The sequence below is a fragment of the Mesoplodon mirus genome (genome assembly GCF_964341445.2).
Source record: "Mesoplodon mirus genome assembly, chromosome: X".
Classification (NCBI taxonomy): Eukaryota; Metazoa; Chordata; class Mammalia; order Artiodactyla; family Ziphiidae; genus Mesoplodon; species Mesoplodon mirus.
Window position 1 is genome coordinate 49,806,301 of NC_138981.1, and position 17,948 is coordinate 49,824,248.

The 17,948-nt window shown below is 37.3% G+C and overlaps 1 protein-coding gene across 7 annotated transcripts in view; it reads left to right on the plus strand.

Annotated features, from left to right (window-relative positions):
• The window catches only part of RRAGB (Ras related GTP binding B), a 51,320-nt gene extending 41,103 nt beyond the window's left edge, over positions 1–10,217 (plus strand). For all 7 annotated transcript variants that reach the window (XM_082609553.1, XM_082609552.1, XM_082609554.1 and 4 more), the window contains 4 exons: positions 846–968; positions 7,314–7,405; positions 8,472–8,587; positions 9,724–10,217. In XM_082609553.1, the coding sequence (XP_082465679.1) occupies positions 846–968; positions 7,314–7,405; positions 8,472–8,587; positions 9,724–9,821 (429 nt within the window). In that variant the 3' untranslated portion in view covers positions 9,822–10,217. The remainder of the gene's footprint in view (positions 1–845; positions 969–7,313; positions 7,406–8,471; positions 8,588–9,723) is intronic.
• Positions 10,218–17,948: the final 7,731 nt, after the last annotated feature.

Genomic DNA, 17,948 nt, shown 5'->3' on the forward strand with positions numbered 1-17,948 from the left:
TTAAGTTTTATTCTACAAGCACTCATTGCAATCTGCTTGATGCTGTTGGACGCACAGATGGCTAAGACCAGGTTCCTGCCCTCTAGTAGGGGAGAGAAGAACATTGTACACCTTACCAGACAAATTGGAGCGAAATTGAAAGAAATATTATAATGAAAATTCAAATAAAAGAGCCTTAAGAGAATAGAGGGAGGGTGTGGTTAATTTCAACTCCTTATTTTAGTCATACTCCTCTGGATGAAGTCAGTTTTAGGCAAACACGCAGTGGACTGTTTTTAATTCAATTGGATCAATAATTTATAAAGCTGACAATAAGCCTTTTGGAATGATAATGCCACTAATTTCTCTTGTAATTTCTATTGTATGTTATCCCATTGAAGGGAGGGGTCATTTTTCTGCGTGGCTCTGATATTTTCATAAAATTGTTTCTTAGATGTATGTTAAATATAGCATTATTAGGTTCTGATCTTTAGAGCAATCTACACTATTGGACTTACATATCTGTTTGAATGGCTGGATTAGAAGTTCTTTAGCCCAGTATATCAGAGTTTTCAACTTCCCTAAGGCAATATGATGGAATTAAATATTTGTTTATTTTTAATTATCAATGGAAAGAAGTATTTTACAAAAGTGTTTGAAACTTTAAAAAATCCAACTGAAGGATAAAAATCAAATATTATCTTCATTTTCTCACTTTGTTTGTGTTATACTTGTTGCCAGAATTTGTTTGGGACTCAATTGTCACCATATTTTGCTGTCTGTATGTTATAGTATACTTACTCATTTGCAAAGATCTGGGACTGGCTACCTGTTAGTAATATTACACTGTGCTTCTGTTCTGTTAGGCTTGGTCCAGCATTGTTTATCAGCTGATTCCCAATGTTCAGCAGCTGGAAATGAACCTAAGGAATTTTGCTGAAATTATTGAGGCTGATGAAGTGCTTCTATTTGAGAGAGCCACTTTTCTGGTGAGAACTTTCTGCTCTGCAGATGTACTTCATACTCACCTTCTTCTATTCAGCAACGGAGAATACGTTGCGACTTTCAGGAAGAACCTTTTTCCCTCTTGTCATTACTTCACCATGCATAGCCTTATTTACAAAGTAGTATTGTCAGCAAGTAACTTGAAAGAAGTTATTTGGTGTGTGGATCTTTAGTAATTAGTAAAACTTAGATGTTTGCAGGTAAGCCTTACTATAGAGTTTAGATTATTTTTGTGAATAATTGTTCATTTGTGTTAAAGAATTCCTATTTCCTATTGACTTTTATTATGAAATGATGGGTATTTTTCTTTGAGTTTAAAGCTTTTAACATGGAAGAGATGTAATGGTCAACTCAGTGACATAGCTAAGAGTTCAGATGGGGAGGTGAAAGGGCAAAGAGGTATGTCGGTATTTTTATTTTTCTTATAAATTCGGCTTAACAATGATATTAGCACCTGTATTTGGCCATGAGGGGGTATGCAAAACCCAATATTATATTTATAAGTAAAATTTTTAAATAACTAATAAAAATTGACTTGAGCTGTCACAAAGCACTGCTTAAGTAATTGCTGATCAGCTTAACAAATATAACTCTAAGAGCAGCTCACAGTAAGTAACTGGTTTCTGAGCTCTACCAGTGCTTCATGATTTTAGACACATTTCTTGCTTTTTTTGTTTTTTACATACACACGTATCCTTTTTCAAATTCTTTTTTCATTTAAGTTATTACAGAATATTGAGCAGAGTTCCCCATGCTATACAGTAGGTCCCTGTTGGCCATCTATCCTAAATATAGAAGTGTGTACGTCTCAATCCCAAATTCCCAATCTATCCCTACCCCCACCCTTCGCCCCTGGCAACCACAAGTTCCTTCTCTAAGTCTGTGAGTCTGTTTCTGTCTTGTAAACAAGTTAATTTGTATCATTTATCTTGGATTCCACATATAAACAATATCATATGATATTTGTCTTTCTTTGTCTGACTTACTTCACTTAGTATGATAATCTCCAGGTCCATCCATGTTGCTGCAAATGACATTATTTCATTCTTTTTAATGGCTGAGTAATATTCCATTGTATATATGTACCACATCTTCTTTATCCATTCATCTGTTGATGGACATTTAGGTTGCTTCCACTGTCTTGGCTATTGTAAATGGGGCTGAAATGAACATTGGGGTGCATGTATCCTTTCAAACCATGTTTTTCTCTGGATATATGCCCAGGAGTGGGATTCCTGGATCATATGGTAGCTCTAATTTTAGTTTTTAAAGTAATCTCCATACTGTTCTCCACGGTGGCTGTACCAATTTATATTCCCACCAACAATGCAAGAGGGTTCCCTTTTCTCCACACCCTCTCCAGCATTTATTGTTTGTAGACTTTTTGATGATGGCCATTCTGACTGGTGTGAGGTGGTACCTCATTGTAGTTTTGATTTGCATTTCTGTAATAATTACTGATGTTGAGCATCTTTTCATATGCCTCCTGGCCATCTGTATGTCTTCTTTGGAGAAATGTCTATTTAGGTCTTCTGCCCATTTTTTTATTGGGTTGTTTGTTTTTTTTCATACTGAGCCACATGTGTTGTTTGTAAATTTTGGAGATTAATTCCTTGTCTGCTACATTGTTTGCAAATATTTTCTCCAATTTTATGGGTTGTCTTTGTGCTTTCTTTATGGTTTCCTTTGCTGTGCAAGATCTTTTGAGTTCAGTTAAGTCCCATTTGTTTTTTGCTTTTTGTTTTTTAATTTCCATTACTCTAGTATTCCATTACTCTTGCTGCAATTTATGTCAGTGTTCTGCCTATGTTTTCCTCTAAGAGTTTTAGAGTATCCAGTCTTACATTTAGGGCTTTAATCCATTTTGAGTTTATTTTTGTGTATGGTATTAAAGAATGTTCATTTTTTTTACATGTAGCTGTCCAGTTTTCCCAGCACTATTTATTGAAGAGACTGTCTTTTCTCCATTATATAGTCTTGCCTTCGTTGTCATAGGTTAATTGACCATGGTGTGTGAGTTTATTTCTGGGCTTTCTACCCTATTTCATTAATCTATATTTGTTTTTGTGCCAATTCCATACTGTTTTGATGACTTTAGCTTTGTAGTATAGTCTGAAGTCAGGGATCCTGATTCCTCCAGCTCCGTTTTCTTTTCTCAAGATTGCTTTTGCTATTCGGGGTCTTTTGTGTCTCCATACAAATTTTAAGATTTTTTGTTCTAGTTCTGTGAAAAATGCCCTTGGTAATTTGATAGGGATTGCATTGAATATATAGATTGTCTTGGGTAGTATAATCATTTTGACAATATTGATTCTTCTAATCCAAGAGCATGGTATTTCTTTCCATCTGTTTCTATCATCTTTGATTTCTTTCATCAGCATCTTATAGTTTTTTGAAGTACAGGTCTTTTGCCTCCTTAGGTAAGTTTATTTCTAGGTATTTTATTCTTTTTGCTGCACTGGTAAATGGGATTGTTTCTTTAATTTCTTTTTCTGATCTTTCATTGTTAGTGTATAGAAATGCAAGAGATTTCTGTGTATTAATTTTGTATCCTACAACTTTACCAAATTCATTGGTGAGCTCTAGTAGTTTTCTGGTAGCATCTTTAGGATTTTCTATGTATAGTAGTATCATGTCATCTACAGACAGAGACTGTTTTACTTCCTTTCCAATTTGGATTCCTTTTATTTCTTTTTCTTTTCTGATTGCCATGGCTAGGACTTCCAAAACTATGGTCAGTAAAAGTGGTGACAGTGGATATCCTTGTCTTGTTCCTGATCTTAGAGGAAATGCTTTCAGCTTTTCACCATTGAGTATGATGTTAGGTGTAGGTTTGTCATATATGGCCTTTATTGTGTTGAGGTAAGTTTTCTCTGTGCCCACTTTCTGGAGAGCTTTTTTCATACATGGGTGTTGAATTTTGTTAAGAGCTTTTTCTGCATCTATTGAGATGATCATATGGTTTTTATTCTTCAGTTTGTTGCTGTGGTGTATCACACCGATTGATTTGGGGATATTGAAAAGTCCTTTCATTCCTGGGATAAATCCCACTTGATCATTGGGTCTGATCCTTTTTAATGTATTGTTGGATTCGGTTTGCTAGTATTTTGTTGAGGACTATTTTTGCATCTATGTTCACCAGTGACGTTGGCCTGTAATTTTCTTTTTTGGTGGTATCTTTGTCTGGTTTTGGTTATCAGGGTGATGGTGACCTCATAGAATGAGTTTGCAAGTGTTCCTTCCTCTGCAATTTTTTGGAATAGTTTCAGAAGGATAGGTGTTATCTCTTCTCTAAATGTTTGATAGAATTCACGTGTGAAGCCATCAGGTCCTGGACTTTGGTTTGTTGGGAGTTTTTTAATCCCAGTTTCAACTTCATTCTTGTAATTGATCTGTTCATATTTTTTGTTTCTTCCTGGTTCAGTCTTGGGAGATTGTACCTTTCGAAGAATTTCTCCTTTTCTTCTAGGTTGTCCATTTTATTGGCATATAGTTGCTTGTAGTAATCTCTCATGATCCTTTGTATTTCTGTGGTGTCTGTTGTAGCTTCTCCTTTTTCATTCCTAATTGTATTGATTTGAGTCCTCTCCCTTTTTTCCTTGATGAGTCTGTCTAAAGGTTTATCCATTTTGTTTATCTTTTCAAAGGACCAGCTTTTAGTTTCATTCATCATTTCTGTTGTTTTCTTTCTCTCTATTTCATTTATTTCTGCTCTGATCTTTATGGTTTCTTTCCTTCTATTAACTTTGTGTTTGTTCTTCTTTCTGCAGTTGCTTTAGGTGTAAGGTTAGGTTGCTTATTTGAGACTTTTCTTGTTTGCTGAGGCAAGATTGTGTTGCTATAAATTTCCCTCCTAGAGGGATGTCTAGGGGTGTCACATAGGTTTTGGATCCTCATGCTTTCATTTTCATTTTCTCTATATACTTTTTGATTCCTTTGATTTCTTCAGTGATCCATTGGTGTTAAGTAGCGTATTGTTTAGCCTCCATATGTTTGTGTATTTTACAGCTTTTTCCTTGTAGTTGATTTCTAATCTCATAGTGTTGTGTTTGGGAAAGATGCTTGATATGAGTTCAGTTTTCTTAAATTTACCAAGGCTTGCTATGTGGCCCAGCATGTGATCAATTCTGGAGAATGTTCCATGTGTACTTGAGAAGAATGTGTATTCTGCTGTTTTGGGATGAAATGCTCTAAATATCAATTAAGTCCATCTATTCTAATGTGTCATTTAAGGCCTGTGTTTCCTTATTGATTTTCTGTCTGGATGATCTTTCCATTGATGAACATGGGGTGTTAAAGTCCCCCAATATGATTGTGTTACTGTCGACTTTTCTTTCTATAGCTGTTAGTATTTGCCTTATATATTGTGGTGCTCCTATGTTGGGTTCATATATATTTACAATTGTTATGTCTTCTTCTTGGACTGATCCCTTGATTATTATGTAGTATCCTTCTTTGTCTCTTGTAACATTCTTTATTTGAAACTCTATTTTGTCTAATATGAGTATTGTTACTCTAGCTTTCTTTTGATTTCTGTTTGCATGGAATGCATTTTTCCATCCTCTTACTTTCAGTCTGTATGTGTCCCTAGATCTGAAGTGGGTCTCTTGTAGACAGCATATATATGGTAGACACATATCTTAATCTCTCTGAGTTTGGTTCCCCTTTTATAAAATGGAGATAATAATATCTATATCATAGGTTTATTGTGTGGATTAAAATGGGACAAGGTAACATTAAGCCCTAGCACAAAGTTTATCATACAGTTGGCAAACTGTTAAACGTTGATTTCTTTTGATATTGCAGCCAACAGAGGGCAGAGAATGCAAAGTACAATTTTTCTCCTTCCTTTGTAGAAACATTATTTTTAATGGTAGCATATTTGGGAGTCATCCTTCCTGCTAACTGGTACAGCTGAGACAAGGAGTCCTAACTAGAGTGTCTTTCTGCCTCAGCCCATAGGCAGGGATCACTTGCTTGGAAGTTCACTACCCTGAGCCCTGTCTTTCCTGCTAGTGGTAATAGCAACAAGCAAGTGAGCTCTTCTGTCTATCTTGAGACACGTGGCATGGTAGAATCCTGCCTCAGCAGTATTCTCCTGCCACATCTACCACACATGATCATAGAGGTTAACCTAATATAAACTCTGTTTTTCACTGGCAGTAACAAGTAGCTTTTGCTTTCTCTTGAGGGCTAAGTTTAGTTGTGATTGACCATTTTCACTATAGCTCTTGAAGTCAAGCAACAGGAACCTATTCCACCATTGGTCTAGGGATTATGTTTTGAAAATTTCACATGGTTTCAGGGAATTGCCCTGTGAATTTTCTTCTGGCAAATGACTCAGTTTTGCTTCCTACTAGAAACTTTACATCAGCCTATGGGAAATACTCGTGTGGTTTCATTTATCTGAAAGTGTTAGGGGAAGTATTTTCAGCTGGCATTGGTGTCCATCATGAATAGGTTCATTTATAAATAGTAAATCCTCAGAGGTCAGAATCGTTCAGTTAAGATTTTTAAATATGATACGAAAAACCACTTGGTTATAGCCTTCATTAAAATCAAATACATTAAGTACACCTCAACAACAGCTAAGAGGGACTTCCCTGGTGGTCCAGTGGTAAAGAATCCACCTTCCAGTGCAGGGGATGCAGGTTCAGTCCCTGGTTGGGGAACTAAGATCCCACATGCCACGGGACAACTAAGCCTGTGCACCACAACTACTGAGCTTGCACACCTCAACTAGAGAGCCCGCATGCTGAAAACGACAGAGCCCACACACCCTGGAGCCCACGTGCCACAAATAGAAGCCTGAGTGCCGCAACGAAGAGCCTGCACGCCACAGCGAAAAGATCCCACATGCCTTGACGAAGATCCTGTGTGCCTGCAATTAAGACTTGACACAACCAAAATAAATAAACAAATAAATAGATAAATAAAATATTAAAAAAAGAACAGCTAAGAATTTTTATTTTTCCTTTTTGATTTGTACTTTTTTTGAATCAAAGACCATCGTATTGAAATAAGATGAATATTTAATGATTAAAGTAAGTGAGAAGGGACAGCAATGAACCAAAATAGATAATACAATACTTAAATGATCTAATAAAATTATAACCAAACAGTACTGGATGGGTCATCCGTGGGGATGTTGAAATTATGCAGATGTTGACAGGATATGGGACAGAGGAATAGAGGCAGTAAAGCCAGGTGCCAAGTCTACCCTGAAAATCAGGGTGACCAAGAGACTGACAAATGTATTGCCTTGAAGAGTGGTAGAGTGTGATATGACAACACTGCATGGATTTAAAGGGCATTGCTCTTTTTCATAGGTGATTTCTCACTATCAATGTAAAGAACAGCGTGATGTCCACAGATTTGAGAAAATCAGCAACATTATTAAGCAATTTAAGCTGAGCTGCAGGTAAGAGATCTTATGTGATGTATTTATCTATGGAACACATTGTCATTTTTTGAGAGGTTCAAATAACTATAGTAGACTGCACTTCTATATTCAGCATACTTCTTTGTATTAAAAATAGAGCTAAACTCTAAGGGAGCCTACAGTTGACTGAAGTGAAAGACATCTTTAATGCAAAGTCAACTGATGCAGAAGAAGCATATGAAAAATATCTAAGCAGAGTACCCCTTCAAGATGTTTGATACTATTTGGGAAAAGATAAACAGAAAATGTCCAAGAGAGTTTTGAAAAACAAGAAAGGAGAATTTACCCTACCAAATACCAAGATTTACTATAAAACTACAGTAATTAAAATAGTGAGGGACTGATTCAAGAATGGCACAAAGCAGAGAGTCTAGAAATATCTGATCATATTGTCTCAGCTTTGTTTAAATACAATTTGAATCTTAGCATTGTGAATATAGGAAGAAGGAATGGCTGAACATCATAATCTAGTAAAGATTTAATAATCAAAATTCTTATCCTGGTAAAACTTTGATGCCCAGACAATAGAATAAGTGTAAGTTTTTCCCTCTTATTCCATAGCACACTTTGAGACTTTCTGCCATGTTTATTCTAACGTTTTAAAGAAGAAATAGCAAATGGCATATAAATATCATTACCCTTTTTGTTTTCAAAGAAATGGGATCATTTCTAGAATTTCAGCATAACTAACATTCAGAAGATACAGTTATTAATCTCAATGATAGGGAAATTTCAACTGAATAAACTTCTTAAATATTAGAGAAATCTTTGGTAACATGATTTTTAATATGAATCTAGGTCTAAGCCCACTTTTCATTTCACAGTCAGTATCAAGTCCTAGTCCACTTTCTAAGTCACTTTCCAGCACGTGTTAAATTTGTCATTAGAGTTTCCTTGGAAAGCAAAGTGGGATTAGTGATTAACTGTCTTAATGAGGTGGTGGATTGAGATATAATGCTATGAAAATGTTTAACATGAAAGATAAGAATGTCTTATGTTGCTATTATTTTATGTTCTTTACTCACTTTTCTCCTTTCTCCTATAGCAAGCTGGCTGCCTCTTTCCAGAGCATGGAAGTCAGGAACTCTAACTTTGCTGCTTTCATTGACATCTTTACATCCAACACTTATGTGATGGTCGTGATGTCTGATCCATCCATTCGTAAGTTTAAACTTAGCTGACATAGGTTCAAAGCCACATATTCTTTAAACTAATTTCCCTAGAGGTAGTACATTATTAAAGATACTGAAAAGCTATTTTGTAGTGAACAACACTGTGAATGTACTTAATGCCACTGACCTATACATTTTAAAATGGTTAAAATGGTAAATTTTATTTTATGTGCATTTTACCACAATGAAAAAAAATTTAGTACTAGTGGTAAATACTTTTTATTTAATAGACATATTTTGAAACTTAAAGATAATTTAGACTCTAGGGTATTATGTCTTCTTCATGGGAACTTTAAAAATTACTTATGTATAGTTACTACATCTAAGGATTTTAAAGAAGAAGAACCCAAATGTATGACTTATGCTCCATGTGGGGTAGATTTTTAAAAGACTAGTCAATCTAAGCTCTGAACTATTAAATGTTGAACCATTTTATATGTCATTGTATATTCCTAAGTATCATACTCCCATATTTCTGTTATGGGCATAAAGAGAGATATTTGGTGCTTCCATGCCATAATATCCATATCCATCACAACCATTGAAATAAAGGTTCTAGCAATATTTCCAGGATGCTCCCAGAAGTTTAAATTATCTCTTAAGTTATCTATCTTAGGTTAATATTAGAATACAGCATAAGATAATGTTCTTTTTTTTACTATTAGCTCCAAACCAAAAGAGTTTGAAAATTTATTTTGAAAATACTATGCTTAGAATATAAACAGGGCCTCCCTGGTGGCGCAGTGGTTGAGAGTCCGCCTGCCGATGCAGGGGATACGGGTTCGTGCCCCGGTCTGGGGGGATCCCATATGCCGCGGAGCGGCTGGGCCCGTGAGCCATGGCCGCTGGGCCTGCGCGTCCGGAGCCTGTGCTCCGCAGCGGGGGAGGCCACAACAGTGAGAGGCCCGCATACCGCAAAAAGAAAAAAAAAAAAAAAAAAAAAAGAATATAAACAAATCTTTTATTTATTCAGAAAAATTAAACTCTGGTTAACTTGGGACTTATGTTCTCTGTGACATACATTGAGGGATTTGGCTCTCTTTTGTTTATTTGTTTTTACTAATCAATTATTCCTTTGGCTGCTTGTACTTAGTCTGTTGGTTATCTTCCCTACCCCACCCTCAGCTTCTGCAGCTACTCTGATCAATATCCGCAATGCCAGGAAACACTTTGAAAAGCTAGAAAGAGTGGATGGACCAAAGCAGTGTCTTCTCATGCGCTAAAACATTGCCAAATGCTGTTTCAGAAAAAAATTGGAATACTGTTTCTTAATCTTAATGTTGTATTAGTATATATAGGCTCTGAAATGTTGTGATGCTTATCACTTCTGTATTTCTTCCCTACTCCCCAGTCTTAATGTTTAACCTTGAATGCTATTTACTCAAATAGCCAGTGATGAGTTAGAAGATGAGCTGTTTATGAAGTTGGTGTGACATATAAAGTAGGTGATATATAAGTGTTCTGATAACAACGTTCTAATAGTGCAGGTGTTCTGTTAACCTGATTCCAGTTGTTGTGTATGCCAAAGCCTTTCCCAACGTCATCTTGTACTCCTTACCAGAGAGTAACCTATACGTTTGGAATATTACTGTTTTCTCAGCATGCATTAAAAATATTCCTTAACTACAATTGTAAATAAACTTTTGCTGTTAGGGATTTCAGTGTCTGTTTTTCTTTTCCTTGTTTCTTCAACTTTTCCCTAAGAAAGCGCAAGTGAATTTCAGTTATCCTAGGGGAAGGGGACCTGCTGTTTGGGAAATAGTACAAAATAAAGTTTGGTAGGAAGGATGAGCCAAATGATAGCCTTAAAGCTAGGCAGAAGAGTTTTGGTACAATGTGATAGGAAACGACAAAGGAATTTTGAAAGAAAGTTAACCTATAGGCTGACTGATGGCAGTCGGAGAATCTGTGGTAGTAATCCAGGCCTGAGGTGTGTTGAAAGTCTATTTCAGGATGCAACTGGAGAAGGAATGAATAAAAAGTTGAGGGAAAATAGTATTTATGAGATGTAAGTCTTCTTTCTATGAGGTCCAGGAATGGTTAATTTTATATATTCCGTAACACCTGGTGGGATGTGCCTTCATTATACTAGTTAAGTAGTATTAAAACCTCTCTCAGGCTGGGAGTTTATTTGACTTCATCCCCTAAGGAAAAGATGAGGCATTGTGAACTGGGAGAAATGGAGCTTGACAACACTGACTAGAACTACTCAGAGCCCTTTTTCAGTTTCCATAGAACTGAAACAGAACACAGAAACATTTAGGGAATCTACAGCAGAGTAGACTCATCCCAATTTTCTTGTCTCTATGTCATGAAGAAACTTCTTCCAGACTGCCAGAACCTCACCTTTCCCCATCTTATTGTCCCCAATTGAGATAGGGTTTTTACTGAGCAGCAAAGAACATGTTGTTTTTTAGGCAGTTTAACGTTATGTAGATTAAAAATATCAATTCTTAAAAGAATCTCATTGGACTAATTTTATCAACAGTTGTATTAATCTTCTATAGAAGGAGAGTTTTTTAAGTAGGTGTTCCAGATTATCCTAGTAACATCTAGGAAAATGAAAAGAGCAAATGAACTGGGCGGGGTGGCGGGGGGCGGTCTGTTCTGTGACTAATGATTTGGCATGTTCTCCTTATCCCTATCTGGGGTGAGGTTTGAAGGAAAATACCCAAAAGTGTTTTTTTTTTTTTTTGTATTTTGGAAGGTGGATAGATATAGATAATCAATTAGATAAGCACAAAAAAAATAAAACAGTTATATAATTACTCTGTTCACTCTCGGTTCAGCCCTTTCTCAGATTCTAGTTATAACTTGGACTTAGAGGATGTATAAAAGTATGAAAGGTTAGAAAAATAAGGTTATGATTTGACTTAATCCTTATGGTAATGAGCATCCGGTCGTCTTTGTCACTGAAGACAAAAAAATAATGTTTTGAGATAGATATTTGTCCAAAGACGGAGCCGCTTAGAAACGGAAGTAAACACAAGTGGACAGTGAAGGCATGTACACGGAAAGAGTTGGAGAGAAGAAATCAAAACCAGAGGTGTAGGAATTACAAGATCAGTGATACAATGAACTGATTCTTTTTACAGGTCATGTTAGCTATGTCAGTAGAATAGGGCAATGGTTCTCAAACTTGAGCATGCATGATAACCACTTGGAGGGTTATTGTTAAAACACACACTGTTGGGCTTCCCTGGTGGCGTAGTGGTTGAGAGTCTGCCTGCTGATGCAGGGGACACGGGTTCGTGCCCTGGTCCGGGAAGATCCCACGTGCCGCGGAGCGGGCTGGGCCCGTGAGCCATGGCCGCTGAGCCTGCGCATCCGGAGCCTGCGCTCCACAACGGGAGAGGCCACAACAGTGAGAGGCCCGCGTACCGCAAAAAAAAAAAAAAAAAAGCCACACACTGCTGTCCCACCCGCTACCACTGAGAGTTTCAGATTCAGTAGGTCTCGGGTGGGGTCCATGAATCTACATTTCTAACAAGTTCCCAGGTGTTGCTGATACTGATCCTGCTGGTCCACAGACTATATTTTGGGAACCACTGCTTTAAGGAAAAGAAGAGGAAATGTAGACCTGGAAGCAGGAGTGGGAAAACATGTGCTCACCAGGTTTGTAAGGATAAGTTGAAGGCATTATACCAAATAAGATATATGTAGTTTATACCAAATGTAAAATAGATAGCTAGTGGGAAGCAGCCGCATAGCACAGGGAGATCAGTTCATGCTTTGTGACCACCTAGAGGGGTGGGATAGGGAGGGTAGGAGGGAGACACAAGAGGGAGGAGATATGGGGATATGTGTATATGTATAGCTGATTCACTTTGTTATAAAGCAGAAACTAAGATCATTCTAAAGCAATTATACTCCAATAAAGATGTTAAAAAATAAACACGTTAAGAGGTTAAAAAAAGAGGTTAAAAACAGAGATAAAGATATATAAAAATCAGACCACTGATTCTCAAAGTAATCTAAAAGTTTGTAAAGCACTGTCTTAGATAAAAGCAATGACTAGGAAGCTCCTATTTCATAAGTAATGTGTTGCAAATGGAAACCATTGCTAGCATAGAGTATGGGTAGTGATTTGTGAAGGGACCTAACTTTTTCCAGTTTCAACCAGCTTTATTTGCTAACTTAATAGTATATCATGAAAATGTAGGTGGGTTGCAAATGAAAACAGTGCTACCTTTTGTTCAGTATTTACTAAGTGTAATGTTGTAAATGCTTTATAAGGATTGTCTCATTAGTCTTTACAAGAACCCCATGAGGTAAGTACTATCACTATCCCACTTTTTAGATGGGGGAATTGGGCCCAGAGAAGTAAGAAACTTGCCCACATTTAAACAGTAGTGGTAGAGCTGGGATTTGAATTCAGGTATTCTAACTCCAGAGCTTGTGCACTTAAACTTAACCTTGAAATTGTATGGCCTTCCTGAATTTAAGGGCCTTCTCAGGATGGAGAGTTTGAGGTGCATACAGGTATGGTACCTAGCTGTGAGACTACCACTGTGGTGGCTACTATGGAAATAGTAAGCCAAATGCTTGTGAACCTGTATTACTCTTGTTTTCATTGGGGCTTTGCCACATGGAATAAGAAGCTTTACCACAGTTGGCAGTGGAAAGCAGAGTCGAATAGGAGGGGGAAAAATCTCTAGCTTGAAGGATTTAGGTCAAATCTAAGTAGTTTTTCAGTATTTGTGGGTTTTCCCCAAGAATTGGACTACTGTGAGAAGTTAGTTATAGCCTCTACTTCTCTGGGGCCTTTTAAAAATAGGAGGGAAAAAGTTTGTAACTCTTGGATCTCCCACAGCAATATTTTGCAAAGGCCAGCTTATGATTTCCCAGTTAAATTCCTGACTTCCTTATAAAGCAGGAAAGCAATCAGGGTCTTCCTGCAGTCTTCACTAACAAAATTTCTAGCCTCGTTGCATGTAAATGTCCTCACTGCATGTGATTTAGTGGAACAAAATCAGCATTTTTTCCAGCTTTATTGAGGTATGATTTACAAATAAAAATTGTATATGTGTAGGTTGTACAACGTGATTTTTTTAAGGTGTACAACATTATGATTTAATATACAAATACATTGTGAAACAATTACCACAATCAAGTTAATTAACACATCCATCACCCTACACAGTTACCTTTTATTTTTCTGGTAAAGAACACTTAAGATCTACTCTCTTAGCAAGTTTTACGTATACAATACAGTATTCTTAACTATAGTCACCATGCTGTAATTAGATCTTGATAACTTATTCATCTTATCACTGGAAATTTGTTCTATCTGACTAAAATCTCCCCATTTCCCACACCCCTCAGCCCCTGGCAACCATCATGCTATTCTGCTTCTATGAGTTCGACATGTTTAGGTTCCACATATAAGTGAGATGATACAGAATTTGTCTTTCTCTAACATCTTGCATAGCATTATGTCCTCAAGGTCAGTCTGTGTTGTCACAAATGGTTACATTGGAGTGAAGGAGGCAGAGACCATACTCACTGGGCCTGAAGAGTATGTGGACGGTGATGAAGTAAAGCAGTGACAACTGCTTCAAGAAGTATAGTTATGTAGGGAAGAAAAGAGGATGGCAGCAATGTCCAGGGAAGTATTTTTTCATAACTCCTGAAGAATTGCTTCCTTAGGCTGGTCTCATCCCAAAAGAAATTTCTCAAAGTCTGACCAGCAGCTTCTGAGTGAAAGATTCCCTCATTTATAATCTATTTTCAACACCACATATATGCTCCTCTTTAACACTTCTTGAAACTGGAAAGACAGCAATCAGTGTAGAAGAGAAAGTAGCCAAATTCTCACCCCATAAAAAACAGGAAACTGAATTTCTTTGGAGTAGCTCAATTGAAAACAACTAACTTTTGGTAGCTCCCTTCATTGTAGCTCCAGAACAACAATTATGATTTCCAACATTTATTGGTTGCTTACCATATGTTATGCACTCTTCTAAATATTTATATTAATTATTTAATCAATTATTTAATTATTAATTATATTGTTAATATATATTAATTCATTTTGTCCTTAAAATTCCATTAATTAGGTACTGTTATATATGTTAAAAATGAGACATAGAGAGGTTAGGTTACTGGCCCACAACTCACATGGTTTGTGAGTGACAGAGCCGGGACTTGAATCTAGGCATCTAGTGTGTGCCACTAACCTCTCCTGCTGTACTGCCTGAGTAGCAGAAAATATTTTAGAGAAGGAGATGTCTGCACCTTGTAATACTCAGGAACTTCAGAATAAGGTAGATAGAACTGGACAGACACACTATCTCTAGATGAGATTTAATCTGAATTAGCCCCATAGGGTATCAATTCCAATTTCCCTTCATATGCTAGTAAGCATTGACTGAGAAACCTTGAATATTCAGCTGTTTTAGGCACTGTGGTTAAGAAGACAAAAAGACAGTCTGCTCGCAAAAAAAGCTTTTCCCACAATACTGGAACCTCCTTGAGGGCATAAATATGTCTATTTTCCCTCCTCACTGACTCCACATTATAGGACAATTCCTGACATGTCATAAGCATTCGATAAATAGTTGATGAATGAATGAATAAAGCTTCCATTCTAGACAGTCCCTAGAGAGGGAGCAAGCAATGTTGGCTGGATTAATTGAGGTCAAGAATAAATCTAGCTCTAGTTACTAGCTTTTAGATTGTTGTATAGTCAGACTTTTTTTTTTTTTTAGGTTTTCCTTTGGAGGCAGGGTTCAAATTCCTGAGCAAGCTGCTTGGTGTTTTTCCAAGCCAGACTGCTAAAATACATCCTGAAACTTTGGGCAACATAAAGGCATTCTGCTGCTGTGGACCTTTGAGAATAAGATCAGTTCTTTTCACACTTTGTGACATAATCTGAGGTAAGGAGACATCGTCTTACTTTGAGGCTATTCTCATTGGTATCTACGAGGAAAAGGATGGCCAAGATCATGCATACTTTATACTTTTCCACTCCAGACACTTTCTCTGCCTCCAGCCATGCTTTCTTAGGTAGAACTCTCAGGGACTGGGGTCTGAAAACCCCAAAAGCAGATGTCTTGTCTTCCTTCTTCCACCTACTCAAGGGGATAGGTGGGGTGCAACTTTCACTGGCTCAGGTCGCCAAGAACTACCTAGATGTCTGAATATGAAAAACAGTGACTTTTCTCTAAGGTATCCTGGTGTAGAAGTAAACGATTGGGCATTAAATTCAGACCAGGTGTTTACTTTCTAGGTGGATTATTTTGGATAGTCTCTTAACCTCTCCCAGCCTCAATTTCCTCATCAATAAAATGGTAGTAACAACATCAGCTTCACAAGGCTGCATGTAGAATGAGAGGAGATGAGATAATGTACCTAAAGCTCCCTAACAGTGCCTGGTGTATATTTGGTACTCAACAATGATAAATAATAATAATAACAGCAATAATAAAAGTTCATTCAGTTGGTAGATCCATAGTGAGATGAAGCTGGAATACCTGACTCAGGAAGATGTTAAGGGGGAGATGACTTGATTAACTCCCCAGAAACTGCAGTTCTGTACCACTGAAATGTCATGAGACATTGGAGTCTTTACAAATCTCTGGCAATATTGAGCCTGGGCAGGGCCACTAGCCTCCTTAAGGCTTCATGTGAGCAGAGATACTACTTATGGTAGTGAGAGAGCTTAGCTCAGAGGTGTGCCTGACTCTCTGTTGCTCTCTACAGACCTGGTTCTGATTTGATAGCCATGCTGGCAATAGCTCCTTTACCTCATCCATATCCATCCTTATTAAGTCTACCATACCTTGTTCCTGGCTGGCTTTCCCCCCAATCTGATCCTCAGTTCTGTCTCCATTCTTCCTGGTCATTCTGGTCTCAATCTCATTCAAGATTGCAACTTCATCAGCATCCTGCCAGAGTAATAGTGATAATAACTGCTATTTGGAGAGCACCTACTATGCAATAGGCTCTTTACTTATATGATTTTGTTTCATCCCCAAAGTAATCTTCCTTACTTAACACTCCCCTGTATAAAACTCTCAGATGGTCCTTAACTTTCAGACATAAATGCCAAATGATGAAAGGATAGGAAGTGTGAAATTTGCTTCAAAATTATCTGAAGTTGTGTGGGGAGTAGGTAGGTATATAGATAAAACAAGAGAAGCCATGACTTCATGACTTGATAATTATTAAAGCTGGGTAATGAGTATAAGGGATTTATTATATTATTCTCTCTACTTTTGTATATATTTGAAACTTTCCAAAATAAATATATTTTAACTAAGGAGAAAAGTAAAACAGACACATATGCAAAACAAAAATAAACAAAAATTCTCTCAGATGGCCTGTCATCACACAGTACAAATACTGCTTAATAAGACTTACAGGGTGGGATTGCTAGATCATATGGTAGTTCTATTTGTAGTTTTTTAAGGAACCTCCATACTGTTCTCCATAGTGGCTGTACCAATTCACATTCCCACCAGCAGTGCAAGAGTGTTCCCTTTTCTCCACACCCTCTCCAGCATTTGAGAAAACCATAATTCAAAAAGAGACATGTACCAAAATGTTCATTTCAGCTCTATTTACAATAGCCCGGAGATGGAAACAACCTAAGTGTCCATCATCAGATGAATGGATAAAGAAGATGTGGCACATATATACAATGGAATGTTACTCAGCCATAAAAAGAAACGAAATTGAGCTATTTGTAATGAGGTGGATAGACCTAGAATCTGTCATACAGAGTGAAGTAACTCAGAAAGAGAAAGACAAATACCGTATGCTAACACATATATATGGAATTTAAGAAAAAAAATGTCATGAAGAACCTAGGGGTAAAACAGGAATAAAGACACAGACCTACTAGAGAATGGACTTGAGGATATGGGGAGGGGGAAGGGTAAGCTGTGACAAAGCGTGGGAGAGGCATGGACATATATACACTACCAAACGTAAGGTAGATAGCTAGTGGGAAGCAGCTGCATAGCACAGGGAGATCAGCTCGGTGCTTTGTGACCACCTGGAGGGGTGGGATGGGGAGGGTGGGAGGGAGGGAGATGCAAGAAGGAAGGGATATGGGAACAGATGTATATGTATAACTGATTCACTTGGTTATAAAGCAGAAACTAATACACCAGTGTGAAGCAATTATACTCCAATAAAGTTGTAAAAAAAAAAAAAAAGGACTTACAGGGACTTACGTGACCTGTTTTGATCTCATTTCGTACCACTCTCCCCTTGGCCTGCTGAATTCCATCCATACTGTTCTCCTTGCTGTTCTTGGAATACGCTAAGCCTGCCTATGTATCAGGGCTTTGCACTTGTTCCCTCTGCCTGGACCACTCCTTTTTCAAATATTCTCTTACCTT